Here is a 26,875-nt window from a genome sequence, read left to right on the forward strand (position 1 = left end):
TTGTCTCCTCTGTCTGCAGGGAGCTGAACGGAAAATTCGGGATGAAGAACGAAAACAGAGCAAGAGAAAAGGCAAGTGCACTGACCGCAGTTCCCAAGGAGTGACCAATAGTGGCCTGCTGTGCCCTGCAGAGTGCAGGCTAGACCAGAGGGGGGACTGACATGGTGAGAGCCCTGTGGTTCTGCTGCTGTGCAGATAAAGCAGAGCCCTGCTCATAGAACTACAGGCCTGTGTCGTGGGTTATCCCCTGCTCAGGCTTTTTGGATGCTGGTTCTAACTCACTGTGCAGACCAGGCTGACCTCCAAGTCATAGAGATAGACCAGCTTCTGCCTCCTATATGCTGGGATTAAAGACATGTACCACCACACTCGGCCAGCCCATAACTATAATCTCTTGGTGGCTTCTGTTTTTCTCCCCAGTTTCTGACGTTAAAGTGCAGCTCCTTCCCTCACACAAACGGACAGACATCACAGTGTTCAAGCCTTTCCTGGATCTCGACACTCAGCCTGTCCTCTTCATTCCTGACGTGCATTTTACCAACCTGCAGCGGGGAAGTCATGTAGGTAACCAGCCTTCGAGGTTTTGCTAGGCCTGGCAAAAAAGAAGCTCAGTGGCATTTTTCATAACGTCAGACCGCAGTGACACTTAACCAATCACTGAGCTCTCTGGAACAAACATTCTCTGTGACGTGACACACAATGCTGCATCTGTCACCTGGGCTCCCCTCATATTCTCTCATGTTGTAGCTCATATAAAAATGTTGAGTACAGCAGCACAGTTGGAGTTTGAATCTGTAGCCTGAAAGTTCAGCTTGGGTGACAGCTGTGCCCGAAGGCCCTCTTCTTGTAGTCCCCGTTGCTGGATGTCATCACTGTGTGCCTACAACTATGGTTTAGCATCTCAGACTACTTTTTATTATTATCATCATCATTGTTGTTTTGGTTTTCAAGACAGGGTTTCTCTGTGTAGCCCTGGCTGTCTTAGAACTCGCTGTATGGACCAGGATGGATTCAACTGCCTGCTTAGCCTCCCGAGTGTTGGGATTAAAGGCATTCGCCACCACCTCCTGGCTAATTCATGCTAAATTTAAAAAATAGCTGCACCCTGCTTTGTGGTATAGTAGATTCAAGAGAATGTGGCTTTTCTTTTTATACCACGGTCAGGAAAATATCACAAAGGAGGTCATGTGCTCCCTGAGCAGATTTATAAGGACTGATGCATTTTCAGGGGTATTGCCAACCTGTGGTTCTAGTGAGCAGCCTCAGGGCAAGCTGGAGTCTGAAGAGGCCAGTGCTGTGAATACTTGAGCCTTGTCAGTCTCTGCCATCTCCCGTGGGCTCTTAAACTCTGACATTCTGTTGCAGATACAGCCAAACACGGTGGGTGGATGATTGAGTGAGGCATCATCTCACAAAATGCTGATGTCAGCCAGCTCCCAAAGGTTTGGTCCACATTCAGAGACCAGCCTGGGTCAGCCAAGGGGAAGAAAGCTGTAACAGTCTGGGTACTGAACGCTACGGCCACAGGACTGTGTCTGTTAGAGAGGTTTGGTGTTAGATTGGTCACATTCAAAATGATCTCTGTGTAAGGACTAACTTACTTATGTTCTGAGGTCTTTGAACTGATTTGGCAAGCAATCTGAATGTGTGTTTGCTTCTAGGTTCTTTCCCTCCCCACTGAAGAACTGGAAGGTGACGGGTAAGGTCCCTCTTTGTCTCACCCTAATAAAGTCACTTGGTTTTGAAGTAATCTCAAACTTCCAGAACCATAGAGATACAATAGGACATGCTTTCCTCCTATCCTTATGTTCAAGCTTAAGTTTCTCAACCAATGTGGAGGGCACCCGCCATCCTCGTGCTTCTGAAACTGAGGCAGGAGGATGTGAGTTTGAGGCTATCCTGGACTGCATAGTGATTTCCAGGCCAGCACATTATAGTAAAACCCTGTTTCCAGTAGAAGAATAAAGAACCGACCCAGAGCCCACCATTGCTGAGTATCAGGTGTCTGTCTCCTAGAAACAAGGGCCTGGCCTGTATCCTACTGTGTGTAAGGCTCTGTTGACTCCGTGTGTGGACTCTATTCACCATTATGCAAGGCTAGATCCAGTTCAGAGCCTCCCGTGGCGGTCTCTTTAACCACCCCAGTCTGAAACAACCTGGCTTTACTTAACCTTCAGGGCATCTTCAGCTGAGGCCTAGCTGTGCACTCTGGCTGTGCATATTGGCAACACTGTCCTCTGACATCTCCCCTTGGCACCCAGCTCAGCTCAGCTCATTTCCTGTGCCCACAGCAACCATCTGACAGCCTCTCTGCTTAGATTTCTCCCCTTTTGTTTTGGGGGCTGTGGTGACTGACTGTACCTGTGAATTTCTCTCTCACCTCCAGACTTCCAGTTTCCTATTATTTATCTAATGCAGGACTCTGTTTCTCACTTCAAGTTGTGCCCATCACTAGCAGCCACAGGAAGTCACTGATCGCCTCTGTTCCCTTAGAGCAGCCCCTGGTTCTTGTCTTTGGTTCCCCATAAGAGAGGTAGTGTGTAGCATCCAGAACGGGACCCTAGATGTCTGTTTGGGGTCTTAGCGATCTTCTCTGTAAATAGCCGGCCTACCCCTTTGGGCTCTGTGCCCATCAGTCCCCTGCTGTTCGAACATCCACAGAGACCCCACCTGGCTCATCCTTCACCATGGCTTTGGGGCTGAATTTTGAAGAGCAGTAGAGCCTGCCTTGGTAATTACATTTTCCCTTTACACAAAAGTGCACGGGGTTGGAACACTCAACTCAGCACCATCCTTCGCCTTCTCTCCCTTCATCTCAGGGTTTTGGTTTTGGCCTTTGAGACAGGGCTGTGCTCCAGCCCACACTGCCTAGGACTCACTGTGTAGCCTGACTCCAGCTCACGAGCTCTCCCGCCTCGGGCTTCTGAGTACTGGCATTGCAGGCCCCATGCCTGGCATTTTTGGTTCTGTTTTTGCTTTCCTCCCTCCCTGACTCTCCCAGCACACATTCATTGCCAGCTGTAGTTTATCCAACTACTAGACCGGCACCACTGGTTCCATTTTTGGTGTGTCAGACATGGCTCCTACAGATACCTTCGCCACGTTCCTGTTAGGGGTGCAGAGCTGAGATTCACTGGTGCTTTCCAGCCTGTTCTGAATAAGCACTTGCTGCCCTTATTTCCGGTCGTCTGTTCCTTCGCCCTCCCCTCACAGATCCTCCTTCCCCTTTGCCAGCAGTGGCTCAGACCTGCGCATTTCCTGTGAAGCTCCTTGTCTACTCTGCGCTGCGATTTCCATGGACACCACAGTATGTGAGGGCTTTAGAAACTGCGCTGTAGTCCCTCAAGCCCTCTAATATGCTGTCCTACCTGTAGGCTTGGAATTCCCTGAAGCATAGGCCACACATTTTGGCTACATCTGCCCACCAGCAAAACTTTCAGAAGTTCCCTCTGACTTGATTCCTTAAAGCTGAACAAAGGAGGCTGCCTCCCTGCCCGGGCTGTCTCCTGCCAAAGCCTTTGTCTTCCTACTGAGTGCTGAGTTAGTGGGAGGAGGTCCAGCGTGAACGCCATCCAGCATGTCATTTGGGTGTCCTAGGCCTGCTCTGGCTATTGTCTGGCTTGGACCACATAAAGAATGGAGTTTGAATCCAAAATACAATGGTTGCTCTGAAGAACTCCTGCTTGTGCAGTTAATCAATCAGAGTTGAAATGGCTGACCTAACTGCTTTGCCTACCCCCCACAGGTCTGTCTTGAAAAGGGGACCATTTGGAACTGAAGATGACTTTGGAGTTCCTCCGCCTGCTAAGCTGGCTCGGACAGAAGAACCGAAGAGAGGTGTGTTGGCTTAGTGGGAATTCTAAGCCAGCAGTGAGCTCATGAATGTGGCTCATCTGGCTTCACCCCTGCATGTTCACCCTTCAGGCTACCACCTCCCTGAGTATGAGGGGAGGCAGTATCAGGGAAAGCTGCAGTTAGGTCCTAGGGCTCACACTGTGGTGCTGTATGTTGCTGTCCCTTATGGTACCAGTACCCGTGATCTGTGTTCATGTTTGCTCATGTGAATTAACTGTTCTCTCCTCACTCCAAATCACCATAGTGCTGCTCTATGTCCGAAAGGAATCAGAAGAAGTCTTCGATGCCCTGATGCTCAAGACCCCATCTTTGAAGGGCTTGATGGAGGCAGTAAGTAGGACACCGTCCACAGTCTCTGTAAAAAAACAAAGGCAGCCTATGGCATCCCGCTGAAGTATTTTATTAGTCAACCCCATTTCTCTGTCACACCGGAACCCAGCCAGGCTTTGTGTGTGCTTAAGCACTACCTGCATTTGACCTGCCTTGGGCATCCTCGCTCGCTTGACTGCAGGTCTGCCTTGGCCCTTGTGACTGGCCTGAAGGTGGTAGGTGAATCGCTGTCACGTACACTGCCACCTTCAGTGAATTCAGTGCCTAAGGGGGAGTTTAAAGTTTATCTTCTTGATTAAAAAGAAGAGTCGTGTAGCAAACCGCTAAGAGGTTGACAACAGTAAAACCTCAGAAATGTCATCCATAAAACAGTGGCTGAGTTGGACTTGGTAGCAGCATCTGTAGTTTCTAAACCTCTGGAAGCCAGGGTGCAAACTGAGAATTAGAACCAACGCTGTGTCAAAACAAAAACTCCAGCTCCCAGCCGGCCTCTGCTGCCTCCTTGTGTCTACCAACCATGCCAGACCTTATCCAGAGCACATCTGAGCGGATGTAGAGGTGATGACCTCCAACCCCAGGAGCTGGCAGAGGCTGCAGTCAGCTGGGCTTCATGTCCCTGTGGGGGGTCAGTAGCACAGGAAGGAGGTGCAGACTTCCCTCTGACTTGTCTTGGCCAGAATTCTAACATCAGCGATGTGTCCTGACATTTTCCAACTGTAAACCTTACAAATCATGGACATTCTAATCTCAAAGTAATGTACAGTTGAAATTGGACTAGAAATGTCCCTCTGCTCCCTTTGACAACTGTGGTGTGCTGAAGCCTCTTGACAAATCTTTTAAAAACAACCAACAAAAACCAAGGTCTCACTGTGTAGTCCAGGCTGGTCTAGAACTTTCTATATAGCCTCAGACTCCCTTTTGCTGGGATTTCAGGCAACCATACTCAGCCTTGCCCAGGTGCCATTGTGGGCACTGGAGCCACCAGAGTAATGACACAGTGCCAAACGGAATAGATTGCCTAGGTAGGAAAACCGAAGGGAATAGAATAAGCAGGAAACTCGTAGATTTCAGATACAGAAAGTGCAGTGAAGGAGCGTAAATCAAATAAGGTGGCAGTGGGTCCCAGCACCCCTCAGGGGACCCTTCCTACAGTGATTGGCCTCAGCTCATTGATCTGGCATCAGGCTCCTGAGCGCTGGGTTACAAGCATGCTCACCATGTTGGCTTTTGCATTCCTTGAAGATGACACAAACTTTGGGTTCATACCTGTGTATTGGGTCCATGACTCTCAAGGATGAATGCATTCCTCAGACCAGCACCATGAACTGCACAGAATTTACTGACTGGGTGTGCGCTGGGACTTGAGTGAGCAAAGGGAAGCAGCATTGGCTCCTGGGTAGAGCATATGGGGCAGAAGAAATCAAGGAGTTTGCACAGGAAATTAGCTCCACTGTGAACGCAGGCCTCTGAGTCACAAAGCCAAGCCTGGCCACCTCCTCCTCTCACAGGGTCCCAGCTGTGGATGTTTCTTTCAATCAGTTAACTTGTTGACATCTGAATTAATTAGGGAAATATCAGTTCCCTTTCCCCAGATGTGGTCTGGGTCTTGACCTTCTAAGAGACACAGACACACACACCATATACACGAGGACTGGAGAGATGGCTCAGGGCTTAAGAACACTGCTGCTTCTCCAGGGGACCTGAGTTCTATTCCCAGCACCCACATGATGGCACACAGCTGTCTGTAATTCCAGTCCCAGGGGATCCAGTGCTCTCTTCTGGCTCCGACAGGTACCAGGCATCATGTGGTGTACAGATACACATGCAGACAAAATACATACACATAAATGTAAAATTAATGACTACATACACATAAGTAAAAATAAATCTTAAAAAGCAAACAGGATAAAATGGAAAGACGAGTGTAATCGTGGCTGTCTTTCAAAGCCTTGGTGACAACGTTCTTTCTATTCTCTGTGTTTTAGATCTCAGACAAGTATGATGTCCCCCATGACAAGATTGGGAAAATATTTAAGAAGTGCAAAAAGGGGTGAGTACTGACAGCGCGCTGTATACCCTGAAGACAGTCAGCTGCAGCACAGCTGTGACAAGCTTTCAGCGCCATTCATTCAGAAGCCTCCAGGTCACTGTAGCCCAGGCTAACTCTGAACTCATGGCAGTCCCTTCTGTTTCAGCGCACGCGCGCGCACACACACACACACACACACACACACACACACACACACGCAACCCCCGCTTCCAGTGCAGGGAGTGTAGGTGTGAAACACTATTCCACACTTTCTTTCCTTTGTTAAATTATTTACTCAGTATTGATCGTCCTTTGGAGATCAGGGTTTTTTTTCCCCAAAGACAAATCTGTGTTTGCCTTTCCCATGCCTGGCAGCAAGAGGTGGCTGCACATTCCAGGGAGTGTGACAGACCTGACTAAGGAGGTCAGGCCCCTCACTCCCGCCCCCTCACCAGCCAGGTGCTAGGCTGACACATTCCATGCCTCTCAACCTAGTTTTTGAGATGGGTTTGAGTGTTTATAAACGAGGTGTCTGAGGGCTCATCTGTGATCACATGGTTTTGTCTGATCACAGGCTGTTCTCTTGAGCACCCAACCCTGTGCTGTGTTTTCATCTGTGGAAAATTGCTTCTTGTCTAGTGTGTGTGTGTGTGTGTGTGTGTGTGTGTGGTGTGTGTCTCCATGTGACAGTGAATCAGTGAGCTGGTGGAGGTCTTTGAGGAGCCAGTTCCCCCCTACATGTGGCCAGCATGGATCACCATGCTTAACTACAAGCACCTTTGCCTCTTGAACCATCTTTCTAGTCCCACACAACTCACTATTTTTAGATCTTTTGGAATTTTCTAGATGAGTCTGATGGGAAGGGTTAACTTTTTTTTAAGATTTACTTATTTATTATATAAGTACACTGTAGCTGTCCTCAGACACACCAGAAGAGGGCCTCAGATCTCTTTACAGATGGTGGTGAGCCACCATGTTGTTGCTGGGATTGAACTCAGGGCCTCTGGAAGAGCAGTCGGTGCTCTTAACCACTGAGCCATCTCTCCAGGCCTAACTACTTGGTTTAAACTTGGAGGGTAGCTTGTCAGGAAGCTCACCATGGAGATGGGTTCAACTGAATCTCTGGTGTAGAGCCACAGATATCCTGCAGGTTTATTTTTCCGTATCGGTTACCACTTAGTGAGTGAACACTCTAGGCCAGAAGTGATCAAACGGGCAGTGTTTCCTCTGTGTCACCTGCTTCCACCACTGCCATCTTTTATCAGTTCCTTCCCTGGCCAGTTCTCACTGGTCCTGGCCGTAGGCACCATGGGGCTCTGTCTTTTGAATGAGGCAACTGCAGCATGGGAAGGTGTGAACAATGTCCCCACAAGTCACAGCCAGTCTGTACTCAGCTGATGAACAAATCGAAGCCTATCTCCACAGCCCAGTAGGTGGTGGGGACTCATGCCCTCTCCTTCTCCAGGATCCTGGTGAACATGGACGACAATATTGTAAAACACTACTCCAATGAGGACACCTTCCAGCTGCAGATCGAAGAAGCCGGCGGATCATACAAGCTCACCCTGACAGAGATTTAAGGTGGGGGCGCTCAGCCCCCAGGCGTAGGGATTCAGTGAAAGGGTTCCATAGATCTATAGTTGGCCAGCAGAGGAGCCCAGGCACCTACCCTGCAGAACCTTAAATATCAGGGAAGGAACCTTTCACGTAGGAAGGGCACTGTGTATATCATGCTGTGTTGATGTTTTCCTTGTGATAGAAATCTATGTGTTGTTGTTGTTGTTGTTGTTTGAATTTCTGATGTGCTTAGAGAGTGAAGCATGAGGACTTTGCACCGGATCTAACAGACCGTGGGTTATCTGCTATACCACTTGTCAAGATCTGCCCGTGTCCATGGAGCAGTGGCTGCTGGCTGGCAAGAGATGGGAAGGCAGTAGCTTGTCTTTGAGGATTTTGTGTTCTCGATGACCTCAGTCTAATTGTGACTGCCTTGAGGAGTGGGCCCAGCCCTCAGTGATAAAGGGCTGAGCCCTCTCCCTCCACCTCTCCTCCTCCAGTGTTTACTGAATAGGGTGCATTACTGGAACCTTCCCTTGCAACTTCCTTGGACATATTGACTGCCTTTCTGATGAAGAACTTACATGAGCGACAGTGTGAAGTTAGTTTAGTGGAAGCTGTGTTGTATATAAGTGCAATATTGTTTTGAAGGTCTGTAAATGTGTACATATATGTCTGATATAAATATATAATATATGAATACGGTGTCTGTGTACAGATAGTGAAGGTGAGCAGGAAGATCTACCTTGAAAACCCTCTTAAAGAAGAGGTTAAGTTATTTTCCATAACATGGACCAAGCAGGTAGAATGCTATTTCCCCAAACACTAGCAAGTGTTCCCTAGCATAGCAAAAAGCCATCTCATGTGGCAGAGCCATCTGCTCTTGCGAATGTTGTCACTGTGTGGGTTTCTGCACCCTGAGTGGAGATAATGGAAGGCTGGACTGCAGCCACTGTATGAGGTGTGTGTGCAGGTGTCAGCCAGCTGTGCCCATGTGAGTCACAGCTGTCGCCATGAGCCAGCGATGCAAACCAAGATGGGCAGATTCTCTAAGTGCTGTGTTTCAGAGCTTCCAAGCGTCAAGCATTCATGAATTTACAATTCTGTGGCAGGGGAATCTTTAGTGCATACTTAAATATTTAAAAACAAAACAAAACTTTACATTGTAACTTTATAATGAATCCTGTAACAGAAATACAACTGCGGGTTTCTTTAGGTTCAGGGAACTAGAATAGGTCATTTGTGCAAGCAGGATTGTTAGCAGTAGACTTAGCTTCCTGATGAAGTATGTGAACAAAATAGCTGGTTTTCTAAGATACGGGATACGGGTCATATAACAATATTTTATATTTTGTTTTATGAAATCAGTTTTATTGTTTTAATTGTATCATTGAACATGTGTTTTAAACCAAAGGAATTGAATTTTATAAGTCTATTTCACAAGATGTCAGCTTCTGTTATTCAGCCTAATTCATTTACTCATCCCTTTCCTTTGCCTCGGCTGACCCAGAACTTGCTATGTAGACCAGACAGCCTCAGACTCAAGAGTTCTGCTCCCCAAGTGCAGGGATTGAAGGCATGCCCCACTACTCACAGCATCACTTTTAAAGCTCAGACTGACTGAATTCATAAACCTTCCTCAGCCACCCCAGCACTGGAATTACATGCGTACACACCATGTGTAAAGTGTGCTTTTAATGAATAAGATGCAGTTAATGAAGTCATCTGGCCTAGGAGAGTTCCTGTGACTTCTGAGCATTTTCCCGACTACATTCTTAGGCCCGAGATGCAGCCTGTGCCCTCAGCCTGGGCTACTGATGGCTCAGCGGCTTAGGTCCAGCTTGAGGATCGCTTCCTCCCAGCTCCCAGTGCTGACACTGGCTCAACTCACTGGACTCTGACCTTGGAACCTGGCATTGTCCGAGAGGCAGCTTCCCTAGCCAGCATCAGTTACCTGGTAGACACTCGAGAAACTTATGACTTCCCCACCTTTAGCCAACCCAGGCAGTTTTGAGGACTTTGTGGAATTTCTAAGCCCAGAAATGAATCTGGGTAGGTCTTGGACCACGTGGCTCAGGGTAAAAACTGTCGAGTGAACAGCAATGATTTAAGCAGGGAATGGTGGTTTCAAGGAGCAAGAGACCCTGGTGGGAGGGTGTGGCATCGTAGAGGAAGGCTGAGTATGTCTCAGCATTTGGACAGCTACCTGTGCCTTGGCAGTGTTGAAAGAGGTATGGTGTTTGTTTCTGTGACTCCATGTGCTCCAGGAAAGAGCTATGTGACATCATCCCATGTTGGCAATCACATCCCACCTGAGGTCACCAGCGGTGCAGACAGGCTTTGATTACTGACACCTCCTGGGGGTTAGACCTGGTGCTCAGAGGGGATCCTAGGTTGTGCTCAGGTCTCCTGTCTTAAGCATATGACTCCTGATCTTGAACTCTAAGCACTTGATCCCTGGTCCCAAACTCATGTAACTACTATGTGCTTCAAATCTCTGGATCAAATACAAATGTAACATCAAAAAAAAAAAAAAAATCCAGTTAGCTCCCAGAATGAACAGTACGGCTCCACGAGAAGGTGACTGGAATTTAGACACCCACCTCCCAGTCTTCCAAGAAGACCATTGAGAAGGTCTTACGGGATAAAAGTTTCTGGAGTGAGCTCTTTAATGGGATTAGGGCTAAAGATACTACTGACTCCGCCACTGTGGTCTTAGCAGTGAGCACTGGAGGCGTGAACTGAATGGAGTGCAGTCTCACCACTGGACACTCAGGCGAATGCTTCCAAACAGCGGATAGTAGCTGTTCACAAGCCAAGAAATAGAATGATGTTCACCTGGACTTAGGAGACAAAATGATGGAGGAGATGTGTTCTGGGATCCAGAGACCTGGGTCAGGTGCCATGAAGACCCAGAACTCTTGGGTCTGGGCTGGCAGGAGCCAGAGCAGCAGAACCACTGACTGAATCAGATGCTTCATCCCGTGGTTGATTTACAGCCATCCTGGATGACCATTAGTAATATAAGGCGATGGCTTGGGGGACACAGGACTCTACGTTGAAAAGAGGACATGTGAGAAGGTTGACTAAGCTAGAGAGAAGTGGCCTCCCCCCCCCCCCCGCCCCCCGCAACGGTATCCACCTGCCTTCAACAAAGTATTCAGTGGTGGGAGTGGAGGTTATACACTGGCTCAGCAGCAGCCTTCCAATCCCAGTGCTCATGTAGCTATGGCTACTGTTGAGTGTCCAGTCAACCACGAGCAGGGGCCAGCACTAAACTGTGCTATAGCACCAGCTTCCATCATAGAAGGGCAGCTTTGACTCTTACTGGAATGCACACTGGATTTTCTTCACCCTCCTTGCATGACTGATGCTCCTGCTAAAACTACCACCTGAACGCTTGCAGAGTGCCCTGTCCCCTGTCAAGATATTCCACTCAACATTGCTTCTGACCAAAACACCCACTTCACAGCCAAAGACATCGTCCAGTGAGCCCATCCTCACAGAATTCTCATGTCTCACCATGTTCCTCGCTGTCCCAAGGGCTGTCTTAATAGAACTGCACACCGCCCCTTTGATGACTCCATTACAGGGCCACCTAGTCCCTACAGGGCTAAAACAAGGTTCTCCAGAAAAGCTGCATTTGCTCTGGATCAACATGGGGACACTATGGTTTCTGCTATCGAGACTCCTCCCATGCAGGAGTGGAAGGATGAAGTGGCAGTGGCACCACTGTGACCTCCCGGAAAACTGCCTTCTGTCCAGCCATGGCAGTACATGCCTGTTAATCACAGCACATGGAGGGGGAGGGTCAGGACTCGGTCAGCTACGTGAATATGTCAGCCAGTGCTACAAGATCCTGTATCACGGAAGAACAAGGAGCCGGAGAGGCGGCCCAGCATCTGCAGTGTGCATGTCTCCCGCTGAGGACCCGAGTCTGGTTCCCAGCACCCACACTGGCAGCTGACTACCATGTGTAATTTCAGCCTTCTAGCCTCTGTGGGTAACTGCGCACACACACACACACACACACACACACACACACACACACACACACACAATTTTTTTAAATAAAGTATTTAAAAATCTTTTGAAAAGAAATGAAAACAAAACTTTTGTTCCTGTTTCTTTTATTCTGTGTCCTGCTGTCCCCGTAGGTCTCAGATGCAAAGCCAAAGGTGCTTCTACCAAGACACACAGGAGGCCACCGAGCTGGGCAAGACAGCTGCCACCTGCCTTTTACTCAGCCTGTGGATGGAGCCGCTCACACTGAGGGCAGTTCTTCCCCTCTCGGCTAATGCTCAGTACCTTAGGCGTCCCTTCAGCCAGGCAGGTTGACAGTCACATTAGTCATTGTGAAGGCCCAGACTCTTCAGGAGGGAAAGGGTTCTCTGTACATGGCCCAGTCCGAGCAAATACAGAACACATAGACGGCAGTTTATAAATGGCAGCTACCACCCACAACCAGCCACAGACTGAGGACTGTGATAGCCATAGTTCCCCACCGTTATAAATACAACTATGCGTAGATCCACGTCTGATGCAAATCTGCTCGCTCCTTGCTCGCTCCTGTGCTGTGTGTAACGTAAGGTATGGTGACTTTCATTGGTATTTGGGAATCACACTTTGATATCACAGTATTTTAAGTTGTACATTATTAAGAGAGTGTACATGGCTCAAAGATGTCACCTCCCCTGGGGAGGGGATTACACTGTCTTTGGCTGTGTGAGAAGCATGTCTTTTTTGGAGATGAAGTGTGGCCTAAGGTGGGGAGTGTGGTTACTAGGTTGACAGAGGGTGGGTCAGGGCTAAGATTTCCTAGGGATCTGGCGAAACATCGTGCCCAGCAGCCTCTGACATTTCTAGAAGAGATGAACATTGGGTACATGGAGGCATACGTGTGATCCCAGCTCGGGAGGGGAAGATAAGAGGTCAACAGTTGAAGGTTGTCCTTGGTACTTGGTGAGTTCAAGGCCAGTCTAGGCTGTGTGAGGCCTTAACTGAAATGACGAGAGAGTAACACCCCACATCATAGTGTTTGAATCAGTGGACCAGAGGTAGATTAGAACAGGAGGTAAAGGAAGGAGAGATCCACTCTCTCCTCTTGGGCTGGTGTATCTGCCTCTCTTCTTGCCCTTGGAAACCCCACTCCTGGTTCTCAGGCCTTCAAACCCAGACCAACACTGGCACTGCTCTGCCTTTTCCACCTCCCAACCCCGGACTGAGACTAAATTAGCTCCCTGGATCTCCAGTAAGTATATGCACTTCTCTGCCTGGTGTGGTCCCCACCCTCACTTCCCCTTACATGTGTGTGTATGCATTATAGAGACGATGGACGATAACTATATATGGTTATATAGAGATGAACAGGACCGTCCTCTGTAGAGAGAATATCTTATGTGTGGATGCATCACCTGTAGAATAGAAGGTAAGATTCCAGGAGGCAATGAGAATTCTGGGAGAGAGCCAGGCACAGAAGTCATCCGAGAAGATGTGACAAGACATGCATGGTACCGGAGCACAGGCAACCAGCCACATGACAGAATGTGAGTCAAAGTAAGTGGGTTATTTTAATTATGATCCTAGTCAGAGAAGAGCCTAGCTATATAGCTAAGGTATTTGTAAATATGTGTTGAGTCTGAGTATTATTTCTGGAATCATGGGGCTGAGGGAAGAACCAGAATTAACCTCTACAGTCCTCTGTGTAGAGAGAATCTCTTATAAGCATCACCTGTCAATAAAAAAGCCTATGGCCAATGAACTGAGACAGGAAATAGAAGGCAGGACACTGGCAGGAAGAGAGGATTGTGGGAAGTAGAGAATAAAGGGAGATTCGAGAGACATTTTAAGGAAGATGCAGGTTAGGACTGAAGGCCAGGTAACTAACCATGTGAAAGACAGAATAGTCTGGGTTAAATACATTATGAGCTAGTCAGAAAGTGAGCCAAAGTTTATGGCTTAGGCACTTAATAATAAGTAATTAGTCTCAGTTGTCATTCTGGGAACAGGGTGTGAAAAAGGAAAGATGGAATTATTTTTTTACACCTCTGCAACAGTCCACAAACAATCATTCTGCTGGACTTATTGTTTCCCTTCAGCGAGGGATAGGGAGGTCCCAGGGCCTTCACCTGAGTATTTATCTGCCTACCCCCATCACATGGCCTCAGAGAGGAGCTAGAGTATACAGTTGGGGGAGGAGCCTAAGGGGCTCCGTCCGCGCAGCTGTGGAGAAGCCATATTTATCCCTGCTGGAGGAAGACTTTCAAGTTCTCACTCCTGTAAGTTGGCCCTCAGTGATGCAACCCAGTAAACTCAAGTGAACTCATACCTTGCTTTGTGACTGGTGGCCTTAGGAGGAAGGGTCACCATTGTTTACATCCCCCCTGTAGTCTCCCCTGTGGAATGACATTTTAGTGAGAAGATTGTCTACACACGTGAAGCTTGTCTTCCTATCAATTGATCAATGACTGATATCTATCAAATTTCTCCATCTATCAGTTCAATAGTTCCTACTCATTCTGTTTCTCTAGAGCATCGGAAGTCAGAGAGATCTCACTTCTAGCTGAACAGCCCACCTGTCTACTTCCTTGCCTAGACAGTATGTAGCGGTGACCCTGTGCACAAGGTAAATGCTGCACGTGCTTAGACAACCTGGGGCTTGGTTCTGTTGCACAGGTGGACACCCTGCTCTCCACGGCCCTCATTTGACCTCCTGGAGCCTCAGGGACACCCTTCCCCCTTTTCTGTAGTTTCCCACCCCAACAGGCTGGATTCTTCTCTAGCCTCACCCACCATGCCTGTGTTATACCAGGGTATAGGAAGAGAATAGACTTTTTGCTCTGCCAGTGCAGATGGAGTACGTGGCGTACCCAGCAGCCTGCAGCTGATGCTGTTACCAGGGACCAGCACGATGCACTTCATCTGCATAGTCACTAATGAGAAGGCTGAGCAAACATCCTGCAGGCCACGACTCCAGAAGACAGCGGTGCTCCTGGGACCAGTAGCCTCTATCCAGGAAGTCTCCAGGGGAGAGAGAGAGGCCTGTGCCCATTATCAACTCTGCCGTCCAGTCTAGAAACTGTGGTTGGACAAGGTCATCATCTCTATCCCCAGGGCCATATTTGTCACCCAACCACAGACAGAGCTGTCATCACTTCACCATCTGCTGAGCCTTCTTGTAAAGACACGGTATCCGCAAGTGTCTACCCTCACAGTAGCTGCCTCTTTTCCCATTGTTATTCTCTGGGAGCCCACCCTCCAAACAGCGCATGCCCAGCCTCCAAACAGCGCATGCCCAGCCCAATAAACACTGCAAAGCATCCCTTTGTCTCTCATCACTACGGCTGCTGCCATAGCTCCGTGGGCGCCAGGCTAGCTGTTGAGGGGACTTACAGAGCCCTCCCTGGCCTGTCTCTCAACCTAGCATCCATGTTCAATCAGCTTTCAACCGGTGAATGGTTAGCAGGAACGTGCCAAGCAGCCCTGGGGAGGTGGCCTCGTTGGTAAAGTACGTCTACCTGAGTTTGTCTAATTAGCCATATATCTGAGATCAGTTTCCGCTGTTTCCAACCTGTGTATGGGCCACGCCTTCTCATTTCTGTTCGTGTTCCCCCCCCCCCCAATACTAGGCCTTTTTGAAAGTAATACAGTGTGGCACCTCTGGAAAGAGATTCCTCCCACTCTAAGTGCTCCAAGTCTGCTCACCAAGTGGCTTTTCTAGGCTGTCCACATTCCCTGGGCTGGAGCTTGCTCAGTAGCTCAGAACTAGGCTTAGACTTAGCCACCAAAGCCTCCTGGGCTTTGTTGAAGAACTCTGTGGGGGATGGACGGAGCACGAGCCACAGACAGCCCTGCCTGGCCTTCCGTTTCTCTTTGCTCAGTCCTTGAAGGTCGGCTAGAGGTGGGATCCCCGGGTGTCCCAGGGTCCTTTCCTTTCCACACCTTTGTGAATGTGCATGGCTTTCTAGGTTCCCAGAACCGTGGAGGAGCTGTGCAAAGTACCCAAGCCCCTCTCGTCCAGTTTCCCCCTTTTAGCTTCTATTTACATGTGAACATGGTTTGCATGTGGGTGTGTTTACATGCCCAGGGCACACATGTGAGGGTGGTTTATGTGCATCTGTGACCTTGTCATATAGAAGCCAAAAGTTGATATGTCTCTATCAATTGTTCCCTGGCTTGTGTATTGGAGCAAAGTCTCTCACTTGAATCTAGACTTGCTGGCCTCAGTAGTAGTAGCCAGACAGCATGCGCCAAGGATCCCCTATCCCTTCCCCCTAAACCCTGGGATTACAGTGGGTTCCTACACCGGCCCAGCAGTCACATGGGTGTTGGGGATCTGAACTCAGGTCCTCAAGCTTGCATGACAACTGAACCATCTCCCCGGTGCCCCCCTTCTTGGTTAGTCTAGAGTGTGCTCTGTCACATAACCATGAAAATAAGGCCATTTTGAAATATTTTTTAGCCAAAGTTTCTTGGGGAATACCAAGTGAGCTTCAACTTGGGTCAAGTAAAAGCAGCCTTGCAAATGGGGTTTCCCGAGAATCACCAACAGGTCAAATGATAACTCTTCAAACTGAAGCTCTCCTGGCGTTCCAGCCCATCCTTCCCACTCTGGTAGCTAGCTGAGCCCTTGGGAGCTGAAGAAGACACTGGACTATTACACAGCCATGAAGGAGGGAGCAAAGAACAGACACCACAAAGACTCAGATGCATCCCAAGTCAGACCAAAAAGGAACGTATTGAATAGTCCCATTTACATAAAATTCTAGGAAATGCAAACCAATCTACTGTTACAGAAAGATCTGAGGCTGCCTGGGATGGTTCATCCTGAATGGGAGCATAGTTTCTGGATAAGACAGAACTCATTAAAGTTGGCCAAATTGCATCACTTAATAAGAGCAGTTTTAGTATGTAATTATGTAACTTCAGTTAAGCTACCTTTTGCTAATTTCTGGTTTTGTTTCATTTTGCTTGAGAAAGAGTCTCATTGTATAGCCCTGGACCTTCTGGGAATCAACATAGAGTAGACTGACCTCAAACTCAACAGAGAGCCTCCTGCCTCTGCCTCGCTATGCTGGGTTTAAAGGTGTCCGCCACTATGTTCAATAAGTTAAGCTGTCTGAAAGTCGGATCTACTGCCTACTGACAACTGACTCTTCCCTTCTACCCCACCACAGTACTCACAGCTCCAGTCTCCCTCATCCAGAGTCCACAGGATCCTGGCTAACACTAGGTCTCCTCCCAGGTCCCAACCCTTACCTGCCTCTGGGCCTTTTCCACAGAAAAATTGGCCTGACCAGTATCTTCCATCATAACCTCCTCTTTCCTTCTCCCTGGCTAGCATTACCTACTCCATCTCCACTCATCAGAACTAGGGCCCAGGCCCAACCCTGTGCTCTTCCCAAGACCCCATTCATCCCTCTTGTAGCAGAATCATCTAGGTCATGGCAATGTAGGAGGGCAGGGCTTTCTCTTTTAGATTCCAAAAAGAACTTTGGGAGAGCCTGGGTTAAGTATCTGCCAACCTCAGAAAACTCAGCAAATGTGAGAACAACCACTTACTAGGGCTCGACATCTAGAGGTGTAGCTGGGAGTGACCCTTGAGAGGAGGGCACCTTGACCTGGTGGGGGAAAGGTAATGTAAGAGGGCAGGAGGCCTCATGGTCTACTTCCCTTTCTGTTGCTGTGATTAAACAACAAACAAACAAACAAAACAAACAAAACCACTCTGACCAAAAGCCACTTGGAAGTAGCTTCATTTTATCTTCCAAGTCACAGTTCATCCCTGAGGAAAATCAAGATAGACACTCAAGCAGGAGGTTGACAGACCCGTGAATTAATACTGTTGTTGGTTTACCCACAGGCTCAGGCTTAGCTAGCTTTCTTACACAACCCAGGACCACTTGCATAGGGCATGGTGCCGCCTTGAGTGGGCTGAGCCCTCTTCCATCGAATCACAAGATATCACAGACACATACCTACAGACCAACAGTCCTTGGATTAAGATTCTCTTCCCAGACAACTCTAGACTGTGCTATGTGGACAACTAAAGGTAACTAGGATACCTTATAACTAGGTCATAAGTTGGTCACCCAATGACCTATTTCCTAGTTAGCTTATGGACATACCACCACAGGCCCTTGGCCTCAGCCTGTTTTGACAGGCCCAGCTGGGCCTGAGGGATAGAGGAAGCATTTCTATCTTCCATCTGCATCTCTGAGAGCCTTTGCCTCCAGGTGAGGAGTACTGGAACTTAGCTGAAGTTCTGGGGGGACTGTATACCCTCTGGAACCCTGTCCAGGCAGCCAGACCCTCTGTTCTGCCTCCCAGAGCACAGCAGCAACCCCAACACACTCCCCACTAGCACAGTCAGGAGGAGCCCCATCCAAGCAGGGAAAAAGAGAGGCCCTCCACACATGGACAAGCATGCCTGTCAGTCCAAGAGAACAGCTAACCTGCCAGGGCTAGCTACAGCTTTTCCAGTGGCCGACAGCCAGGCCAGGAGCTGGCCTGTGAGTGTCTAGGCCAACTGGCTAGTGGCTGCCTTATTGATACTGGCCTCGGTGCACAGCTGGAAGACATGTGACCTTTCTCCTACTTCCAGCTCTGGCCTCCAGATGATTCCAGGCCTCTGAAGTCTGCAGCTATCACATGTTCCTGGCACAGAGGTCTCATCCATTCCTGCTCCTGGCTCTGGGCTGGCAGACTGCATTTGAGAGCAGAACACAGCAGCCAAGGCCCACTTGCAGGGCAAGAGCGACCTGCAGGGCTGGGTAGTGTCAGAGCCAGGCACAAGTCCTACCTGCAAGGGACCTCAGAAGCCCTCCGCCCTAAGCTCTACCCTAACACAGCTGCTCTCCCCTAGGCAGCCTTGAGGGGAGGGAAAAGCTCTGTCCAGATGTTATTACCCAGGGCCTCAGGCTAATGACATTGTATTTGTGGCTCTGTCCTCACTGCAGTACCCACCGGAGACTCTAGACTCTAGGCTCTGCTTAGGCACCAAAGCAACTGTACCCTCCCATGCCTTCATCAGCAAGGGCCTCTGGTGGGGACGGGACTTTGTCACTTCTTTTCTTTTAAGAAGATCACGGGTAGAAACCAGTCCATGCATGGCTGGGGGATGACTCTGTTGGTGATGCATTTGCTTCACAAGCAGGAGGGCCTTGACTGGGATCCCCAGCACACAGAGAAAAGATGGCTGCAGGGGTGCACACCTGTGATCCCAGGACTAGAAGGCTGGAGACAGGAGGGTCCCTAGTGCACACTGATCAGACAGTCTAGCTAGATTGCTGAGCTCCAGGTGCAGTGAGAGACCCTGTCTCAAAACAAGAAGAAGACAGGAGAGATGGCCCAGCGGGTAAAGGCCCTAACTGCACAAGCCTGGATACCTGAGCTCAACCACAGAACTATAAAGGTGGCAGGAGAGAACAAACTTAAGATACTCCTCTAATCTCCACATGTGCACCATGCGCGCGCGCGCGCGCACACACACACACACACACACACACACACACACACACACACACAATGAGAGTCAATAAACTAAAAATAATTTTAAAAATAATAAAATTTTTTAAAATGAATTGGAGAAGAATTAAGGAAGATGCCTAACTTCAACCTCTAGTCTCCACACGTGTACACATGAATGGACAGACATACAGATAGACAGACATGGAAGAGATGGAGAGGGAGAGGGAGGGAGGGAGGGGGAGAGAGAGAGAGAGAGAGAGAGAGAGAGAGAGAGAGAGAGAGAGAGAGAGAAGGAGACTGACTCTCCACCCCAACTGGAGCCTGCAGAGCAACTGTGTGATAGCCTGGTGGTACCCTGGAGATGTCATAACAGGATAATGGCATAGTGGTGGCACAATGATACGGTGGGGACACGCTGGTGACAGGGTAAGAGAACCTGAGTCAGACCCAGTCACCAACTCCTCATCACACCCCCCCTCCCCGTGCTTCGGTTGAGGCAGATCTCAAGCAACCCAGGAAGTGCTGTCTCAGGGGCTCCCCACAGGCCTTCCTGACCTCCAGCTCCTGGGCACCTGGGCTTACTTCAGTGTCACCTGAAGCTGTCCCCCTTGAGATGTCCTCCTGCCATCCAGCCTAAGAAGGAGGGTCCGGGCGCCAGCTCAAGGAGCTACCTTAGAAGATTCTGATCTAATACTTTGTTCCACCCAAGGAGGAAGCTTCAAAGCTCAAGGGCTCAGAACAATGCAAAGGGGGTGCATTGCTAGAGGTACCCCATACATCCAAAGACACATGGGGCCAGGCTGCCTGAAATCTGTCCCTTCCTGCTGGCCATGTGGCTGGTGAGTCGCCACCATACTTGTGAGCCACAGTTTCTGCAGTTTGACAGTGACACAGAGATCCAGCCTCGAGGGTGTGTATGAGGAGTTGGTACCTATAACCCCAGTACCTGGAAGGTGGACACAGGAAAGAGCAATAAATTAGTTCAGGGTTGACTTTACTAGGTAGAGAGATCAAGGCTATATGAGACCCTATGTCAAAAGCCAACCATTAGGGCTCAGTTGGTAGGGCGATTGTCTAGCACACATGAGGTCCCGAGTTCGATCCCCAGAACTGCATAAACGGGGCACGATAGCACATGCCCGAAGTGTCAGCACTTGGGAGGTAGAGGCAAAATGAATTAGATGGTCAAAGTCAGTGTGAGTTACATAGCCAGTCTAAGGCCAACCTGGGATATATGAGACTCTGGCTCAAAAAACCAAAAACAATAACAAAATGTTAAACCAATCTAATTTTCTTTTTTTTTTCTTTTTTTCGGAGCTGGGGACCGAACCCAGGGCCTTGCGCTTCCTAGGCAAGCGCTCTACCACTGAGCCAAATCCCCAACCCCCCAATCTAATTTTCAACAACTAAATTATTCTAATATATAAGTCATAGAATAAATAGAAGATGAAATTAAATTAGATTTGTGATGAGAAATTTATGCAATTTCAAAGTGCCTGCCCACTAAATACTTATAATTTCATTTACATTATAGAAAAACATCACTTTGCAGTAGAGATGCCTAGCAGAAGTGCTTGATGCCAGGGACCAAAATGAACATTGAGGCAAAAGAAAAACTAACCTAAGACCATCTGTGATACAGCCAGACTGAATTTACCAGTCACCAAAGCAATACACTTTGTTAAAGGCAAAGAACTTACATACAAGGGAGCTGAGCCTGCAGATGAGAGACCCCTGTTCTCACAGCCCCTGCTGTAATTCACATCCGGGGCTCTTGATAGGGTAAGGAAGCAGGGTGGTCTGAGGCTTAGAGAAAGGTGATGAGCAGGGATGTTACCAGTGGTCTGTGCATAGGATGCTGGCTAGTTTTATGTCAACTTGACACAACCTAGAGTTACTGGGGAGGAGGGAGCCTCAATGGAGAAAATGTCACCATAAGGTCAGATTGCATGCAAGCCTGTGGGGCACTTTCTTAAGTAGTCATTAATGCGGAAAGACCCAGTCCATTGTGGTGACGCCATCCCTCCACTAGTTGTCCTGGGTCCTATAAGAGAGCAGACTGAGCAAGCCATGAGGAGCAAGCCAGTAAGCTGCTCCTACCTCTAGGTTCCTGCCCTGTGTCGGTTCCTATCCTGACTTCCTTCAGTGATGTGGAAGTGTAAGACAAGTAAACCCTTTCCTCTCCAACTTGCTTTTAGTCTTGGTGTTTCGTCATAACAATAGTGACCCTAAGTAAGACAACAGTCTAATGTGATGGGGAAGGTACGCCAGCAGGAGCATGAGGTGGTTGGTCACACTTCCCCTCAGCCAGGAAAGAGGGGAAGATGAATGCTGGTGCTCAGCCTGACTTTTATTCAGTCTGGGCCCAGCCCATGGGATGAGGCATTGGAGTTTAGGTGGCATTCACCTTTACCTAGCTCCATGTTAGTGGCTCAACACGGCGTCTTTTCTCCACAGTCACATCCCCTATTGTGTGAATAGGTAAACCAGAGTATGAATTTCAGACTCACGTGGGACCCACACTTGCAGAGACCCCATCGTAGACTGATCGATGTCTGGCTCAAACTAACCTCATTCTGAGGATGAGAGACCCAGGCTAGGCTATGGAAAGGAAGGCTGGAAGAAAACCATATCGAGGGCTTATCACCCACAGAGACCCCCAAGAGTGTGGTCACCCCCTTCAGAGAGCCAATGACCCTCAAACCAGCTGAGAGATACATAAACAAGGATGTCAAGCTCCCTCAACCTCCCAGGACACCACCATGTTGGGAATTGGTTCTAATGATTTCTCTTAATTCAGCTCCCAAAGCTGCACTTCCAGACCTGAGGGTCCCTGCCCCCAGCTGGCTTCGATCGATAATAAAGAATATTGCTGTACAGCCAATGGCTGGGCAGAAAGATGGGGGGGGCTTTAGATTGGGTGGGCAAGACACAGAGAGAGAGAGAGAATGGGGAAGCAGGAAGATGAAACTTAAAAGCCTGCTGGCATGCGGGAATCTGGGAGAGTGGCCCTAGGTCTGGGGTAGCAGAGATGAAATAATAGATTTTAAAAGATGTTAACTCGGGAGAACCAGAGGGGAGTGTTTGCTAGCCGTGGGGGAAATTTAGAAGTGCCCAACTGAAGTTGCTTTATGAGGCAGCCTTCCTACTCGTGTGGTCTTTGTGACTTCCACCATGGCGTGCCGGGGCCAGGGTCAGACGGGTGCAGAAGGTGCCGGTGCAGACCATCAGCCTTATCTTCAGACACTTGCAAAACAGATCTCGAATTCAGGTGTGGCCGTATGAACAAGTGAATATGCGGATAGAGGGTTGTATTATTGCCTTTAATGAGTACATGAACCTCGTATTAGATGGTGCGGAAGAAATTCATTCTAAAACAAAGCCAAGAAAACAACTGGGCCAGATCATGCTACAAGGAGATAGTATCTGCTCCAAAGTGTTTCCACCGAGCAAGGGTCAAGCATGAGAGAAGCTGAGAAGGCAGCTCGGTGTTTAAAGGTGTCGTCTGCTGGGAGCTACATTTACTCATCTTGCTGTATTTGCACATCACTAGGTGACAATTTGTGAGAGTGTTTTTGTTACAAAAAAAAAAGATGTGCCCAATCACTGAGCTAGCCAAAGCATATCAGAATTGCTGGTGTGTGTGTGTGTGTGTGTGTGTGTGTGTGTGTGTGTGTGTGTCTGTGTGTGTGTGTCTGTGTGTGTGTGTCTCTGTGTGTGTGTCTCTCTCTCTCTTGTATATGTGTGTCTCTCTCGTGTGTGTGTGTGTGTGTCTGTGTGTGTGTGTGTCTCTCTCTTGTGTATGTGTGTCTCGTGTGTGTGTGTGTGTCGTGTGTGTGTATTTGTGTCTCTCTTTCTCATGTGTGTGTTTGTGTGTGTTTCTCTCTCTCATTTGTTTGTGTGTGTGTGTGTGTGTGTGTGTGTGTGTGTGTGTGTCTTTCATTCGAGAATGCAGAGAGCTCTCTGCCAGGAGCCAAAGCAGTATAACTAATTCACCACTACGCCACCAGGTGGCCATGCCACTTGAGTTTAAACAAGTGTCCCCATGGGACAGGAACAATGCCTGAGCTATGGCCCGAGTCAGCAGTTTCCTTGTAAGGCCACTGTGAGCACCCAGTCAGACGATGGAGAGTTCAGGAAGAATCTTTATTATAGGACACACCCAGGGATGGGCACACACAACTCTGCAGGCCACTCTGAGAGACCTGCTTCTGCAGGCTCTAACACCCCACAACACGGAGATCTGCTTTCTCCTTCCTCCCACAGTGAGCTCTACACAGATTGGCCCTCATGACCACACCTATTACTCATGTTCGTCTACACACACACCCAGGCTGAATTTGAATGGAGTTCTTCTGTATTTACTTAAGTGCTGGGAATTGAGCTCGGGGCTGGTGTGGGATAGGTAGGTGGTCTACCCCGGACCTACATCCCTAGCTCTCTCTTTACTTCTTAGTTTTACATAGGAACACAACAAGTTGAGCAAGCTGGCCTCAAACTTGGGATCTTCTGCTTCCGCCCTGCTCACACTAACATGTTCAGGGGTGAAAGGACAGCATCTCTGCCCGCTCAGCACGAATTCACTCAGACTTTAGGGACCTTGATTATGGTGTTTGTGGACTATTGGTTTTTTTTTTTAAATCTTTTAATTTTTTTTAAAAACATTTATTTATTATGTATACATCATACTGCTTTCTGCCTGTGTGTACGCCTGCAGGCCAGAAGAGGGCACCAGACCGGATTATAGATGGTTGTGAGCCACCATGTGGTTGCTGGGATTTGAACTCAGGACCTCTGGAAGAGCAGACAGTGCTCTTAACCTCTGAGCCATCTCTCCAGCCCCCATCTTTTAATTTTTTAAAATATTATTGTACATGTATGGGTGTTTTGCCTGCATGTCTGTGTACCACCTGTGTGCCTAATGCCTGCAGAGGCCAGAAGAGGGCATCAGATTGCCTGGAACTGGACCAGACAGTGGTGAGCCACCGTGTGGATACTGGGAATAAAACCTGGGTCCTGGGGAAGAGTAGCCAGTGCCCTTAAGCACTGAGCCCCCTCTCCAGCCCTGGGTTGGTGGCTTTGACACTGAAAAGAATCTCAGGACTAGCTGGTTTATGATAGAGCGGGGTTGGTAATTTCACTGAAGATATTTTGAGGGTTAAGAGGAAGAGAGACACTAACAAAGAAAGGCACATGGGTGGGGTTTTGCGCTTCCTAGGGAGTAGGGACAAGTACCACATGGGAATGGGCTCCTTCCAGACAGAGTGTGGGAGGCTAAGACACACCCGAGTGTGGGTACGGAAGAGAGTTAGCTGCCGAAGTACTAGCCATATTACCCTTTTGGTGGCTCTCAGGTTACATGTCAAAGGTTGTTGAGATAGCCTTTCCCTTTCTCTTCCTATCGGAGAGATATGTGAGGTGACTCCGCAGATGGCGTGGATGGAGTTATAATCTGATAACATAAAGCCAGGAGCCACTAGGGTTCCACAAGGGTAGAGGTCCTTTCTCTAAAAACAGCTTTCTGGCAAGATTCCTAGAAAATGTCAGGTTTGCGGCTGGGAAGGGAGACGGGCACGAAGCAGCTGAGTCGTGGAGGAATTCTACTACTGACAAGGACTTCAACCGGATTCCAGAGCGAGGGGCTCGTCTCACCCTGTCAGTGTCTCCAGGCTCCTCCCTACCCTGATGTCCTGCCGTAGGATTGCAAGAGAAGTGTCCTTGCCTGCCTCTTTACTCTGGGGGTTTTGTTGGCTTGTTTCTTTCCTTTCCTGGCTCTGATCTGAGACTGTGATTGGCCCCTGTAGGTAAAGGAAAGACCTTGTATTCGGAACAGGACAAGCCTGGGTTAGGGCCTCTCGAAGCCACTTGTTTCCTTGGTGACATCCTCGAAGGTTGTTAGGATGAAGGTTGTTAGGATACAGTGACACTCTATAAATGCCACACGCAGGCTCTCTCTCTCTCTTTTTTTTTATTTTAAAGATTTATTTCATGTATGTAAGTACACTGTAACTGTCTTCAGACACCAAAAGAGGGCATCGAATCCCATTACAGATGGTTGTGAGCCACCATGAGGTTGCTGGGAATTGAACTCAGGACCTCTGGAAGAACAGTCAGTGCTCTTAACCACTGAGCCATCTCTCCAGCCCCACATGCAGGTTCTTGTGAGCAGCTGAACAGAACTGAGATGAATGAGGTGTCCCAATTCTCCTTGTAGACCTCACTGTTTGGAAGGGTGTGTGTGTGTGTGTGTGTGTGTGTGTGTGTGTGTGTGTGTGTGTGTACATGACAACACATGTCAACCTTCTTAGCATAAGCGGAATCCTGTGACATTAGATACTAAAATCTTGTTTCAAACATCCCTGTGTTTTAATAAAATATTTGTGACAAAGCCGTCCATTCACCATGTCACCGATTTATTGGCGAAGTCTAAGTCAGCACAGTCAGTCACCAGGGAAATGCAAATTCACGTCCCAGTGAGAAGCATCCTCTCCAAGCCCATCAGGACAGACAAAAGGAGGCAGAACGGTGAGAGGCAGAGCCACAGAGACGTCATTGCTACTGAGAAGCAAAATGGTAGAAGCACTCTGAAAAAACAGTTTGCTGAACAAAACCCAAAACTACCCAGGAGAGTGTATAGATTGTGTGACTGCGTCCCTGAGAACTTCTGTGGTGGTGAAAGGCAGATCAACGGGTGTGATGGAAGAGCAAGGGACTGGCCACAAAGTGACACAGACAACGTGACAAATGGGCCTTGCCCCCAGCTTCACCTGCTGGGCAGTTGGTTTAAGCCCTCCTTTAAGCCCTCATTGCTCCAGACTTCCTATCCTCACCTGCACTTTCTGTCTTGTTAAGATGGAGTTCCATGTAACCCAGACTAGCCTCAAACTTCCTGAATTCCTGATCCTCTTACCCAGTGGTTCTCAACCTTCCCAATGCTGCAACCCTTTGATACAGTTCCTCACGTCATGGTGACCCCCAAGCATAAAACGATATCATTGATACCCAATAACTGTAATTTTGCTACCGATATGAATTACAACATAACTATCTGATATGTGACCCCCTTTGTGGTTTCAACCCGGCAGCTTGAGAACCATTGCTCTAGGCTCTTCTTCCTACCCATAGTGGTCACAGGTGTGTCCCTCAGGTTGTTCGTAGCCCTCTTTCTCTGTCTGCTCCTTCCTACTCCCCCAAGGCTCCTCCAATGCAAGCACACCTCTTTGCCCTCTTTACCTCCTATAATACTCAAGTCAGACCTGGCCAGAAAATGGAGTTCTGACCCTAGGGGTTAGTAGTGTGGAGTGATCTCCTGTCTGCCTCACGCACCTCTCCCTATGGTTCCTCTGTCCAACCCTGTGCAGGTCACTGCAGACTCTGTTTCCACCTGGACAGTGCCCTCTGAGAAGACAGCCAGAGCTGTCTGTCTACAGAACCCTAGGCCCAACTCAGGTCTTCCAGAGGGTTACTGAAGGGAATGGCCGAGGATCTTGGCCACTTTCTGCAGAATCAGGGTCATTCAACTCTTCCACACTCTCTAAATGGGACAATACACAAATGGGGAAATCTTGGGATAAATGCTCACCAAGGCCATGCCTAGTCAGGACCACTAGGCCATCTGGAGTCCCCTCAGAACTT

The 26,875-nt window shown here is 48.6% G+C and overlaps 1 protein-coding gene across 19 annotated transcripts in view; it reads left to right on the forward strand.

Moving 5' to 3' along the window:
- Window positions 1–15,091, forward strand: part of Grhl1 (grainyhead-like transcription factor 1) — a 50,417-nt gene extending 35,326 nt beyond the window's left edge. For 7 of the 19 annotated variants that reach the window (XM_087553174.1, XM_087553170.1, XM_087553176.1 and 4 more), the window contains 7 exons: window positions 20–71; window positions 421–560; window positions 1,662–1,699; window positions 3,746–3,837; window positions 4,100–4,185; window positions 6,171–6,235; window positions 7,680–11,215. In XM_087553174.1, coding sequence (XP_087409300.1) covers window positions 20–71; window positions 421–560; window positions 1,662–1,699; window positions 3,746–3,837; window positions 4,100–4,185; window positions 6,171–6,235; window positions 7,680–7,794 — 588 coding nt within the window. In that variant the 3' untranslated portion in view covers window positions 7,795–11,215. 19 annotated transcript variants of the gene reach the window in all.
- The last annotated feature ends 11,784 nt before the right edge of the window (window positions 15,092–26,875 follow it).

The sequence above is a fragment of the Rattus norvegicus genome, chromosome 6, assembly GCF_021556685.1.
Source record: "Rattus norvegicus strain SHRSP/BbbUtx chromosome 6, alternate assembly SHRSP_T2T, whole genome shotgun sequence".
Lineage (NCBI taxonomy): Eukaryota > Metazoa > Chordata > Mammalia > Rodentia > Muridae > Rattus > Rattus norvegicus.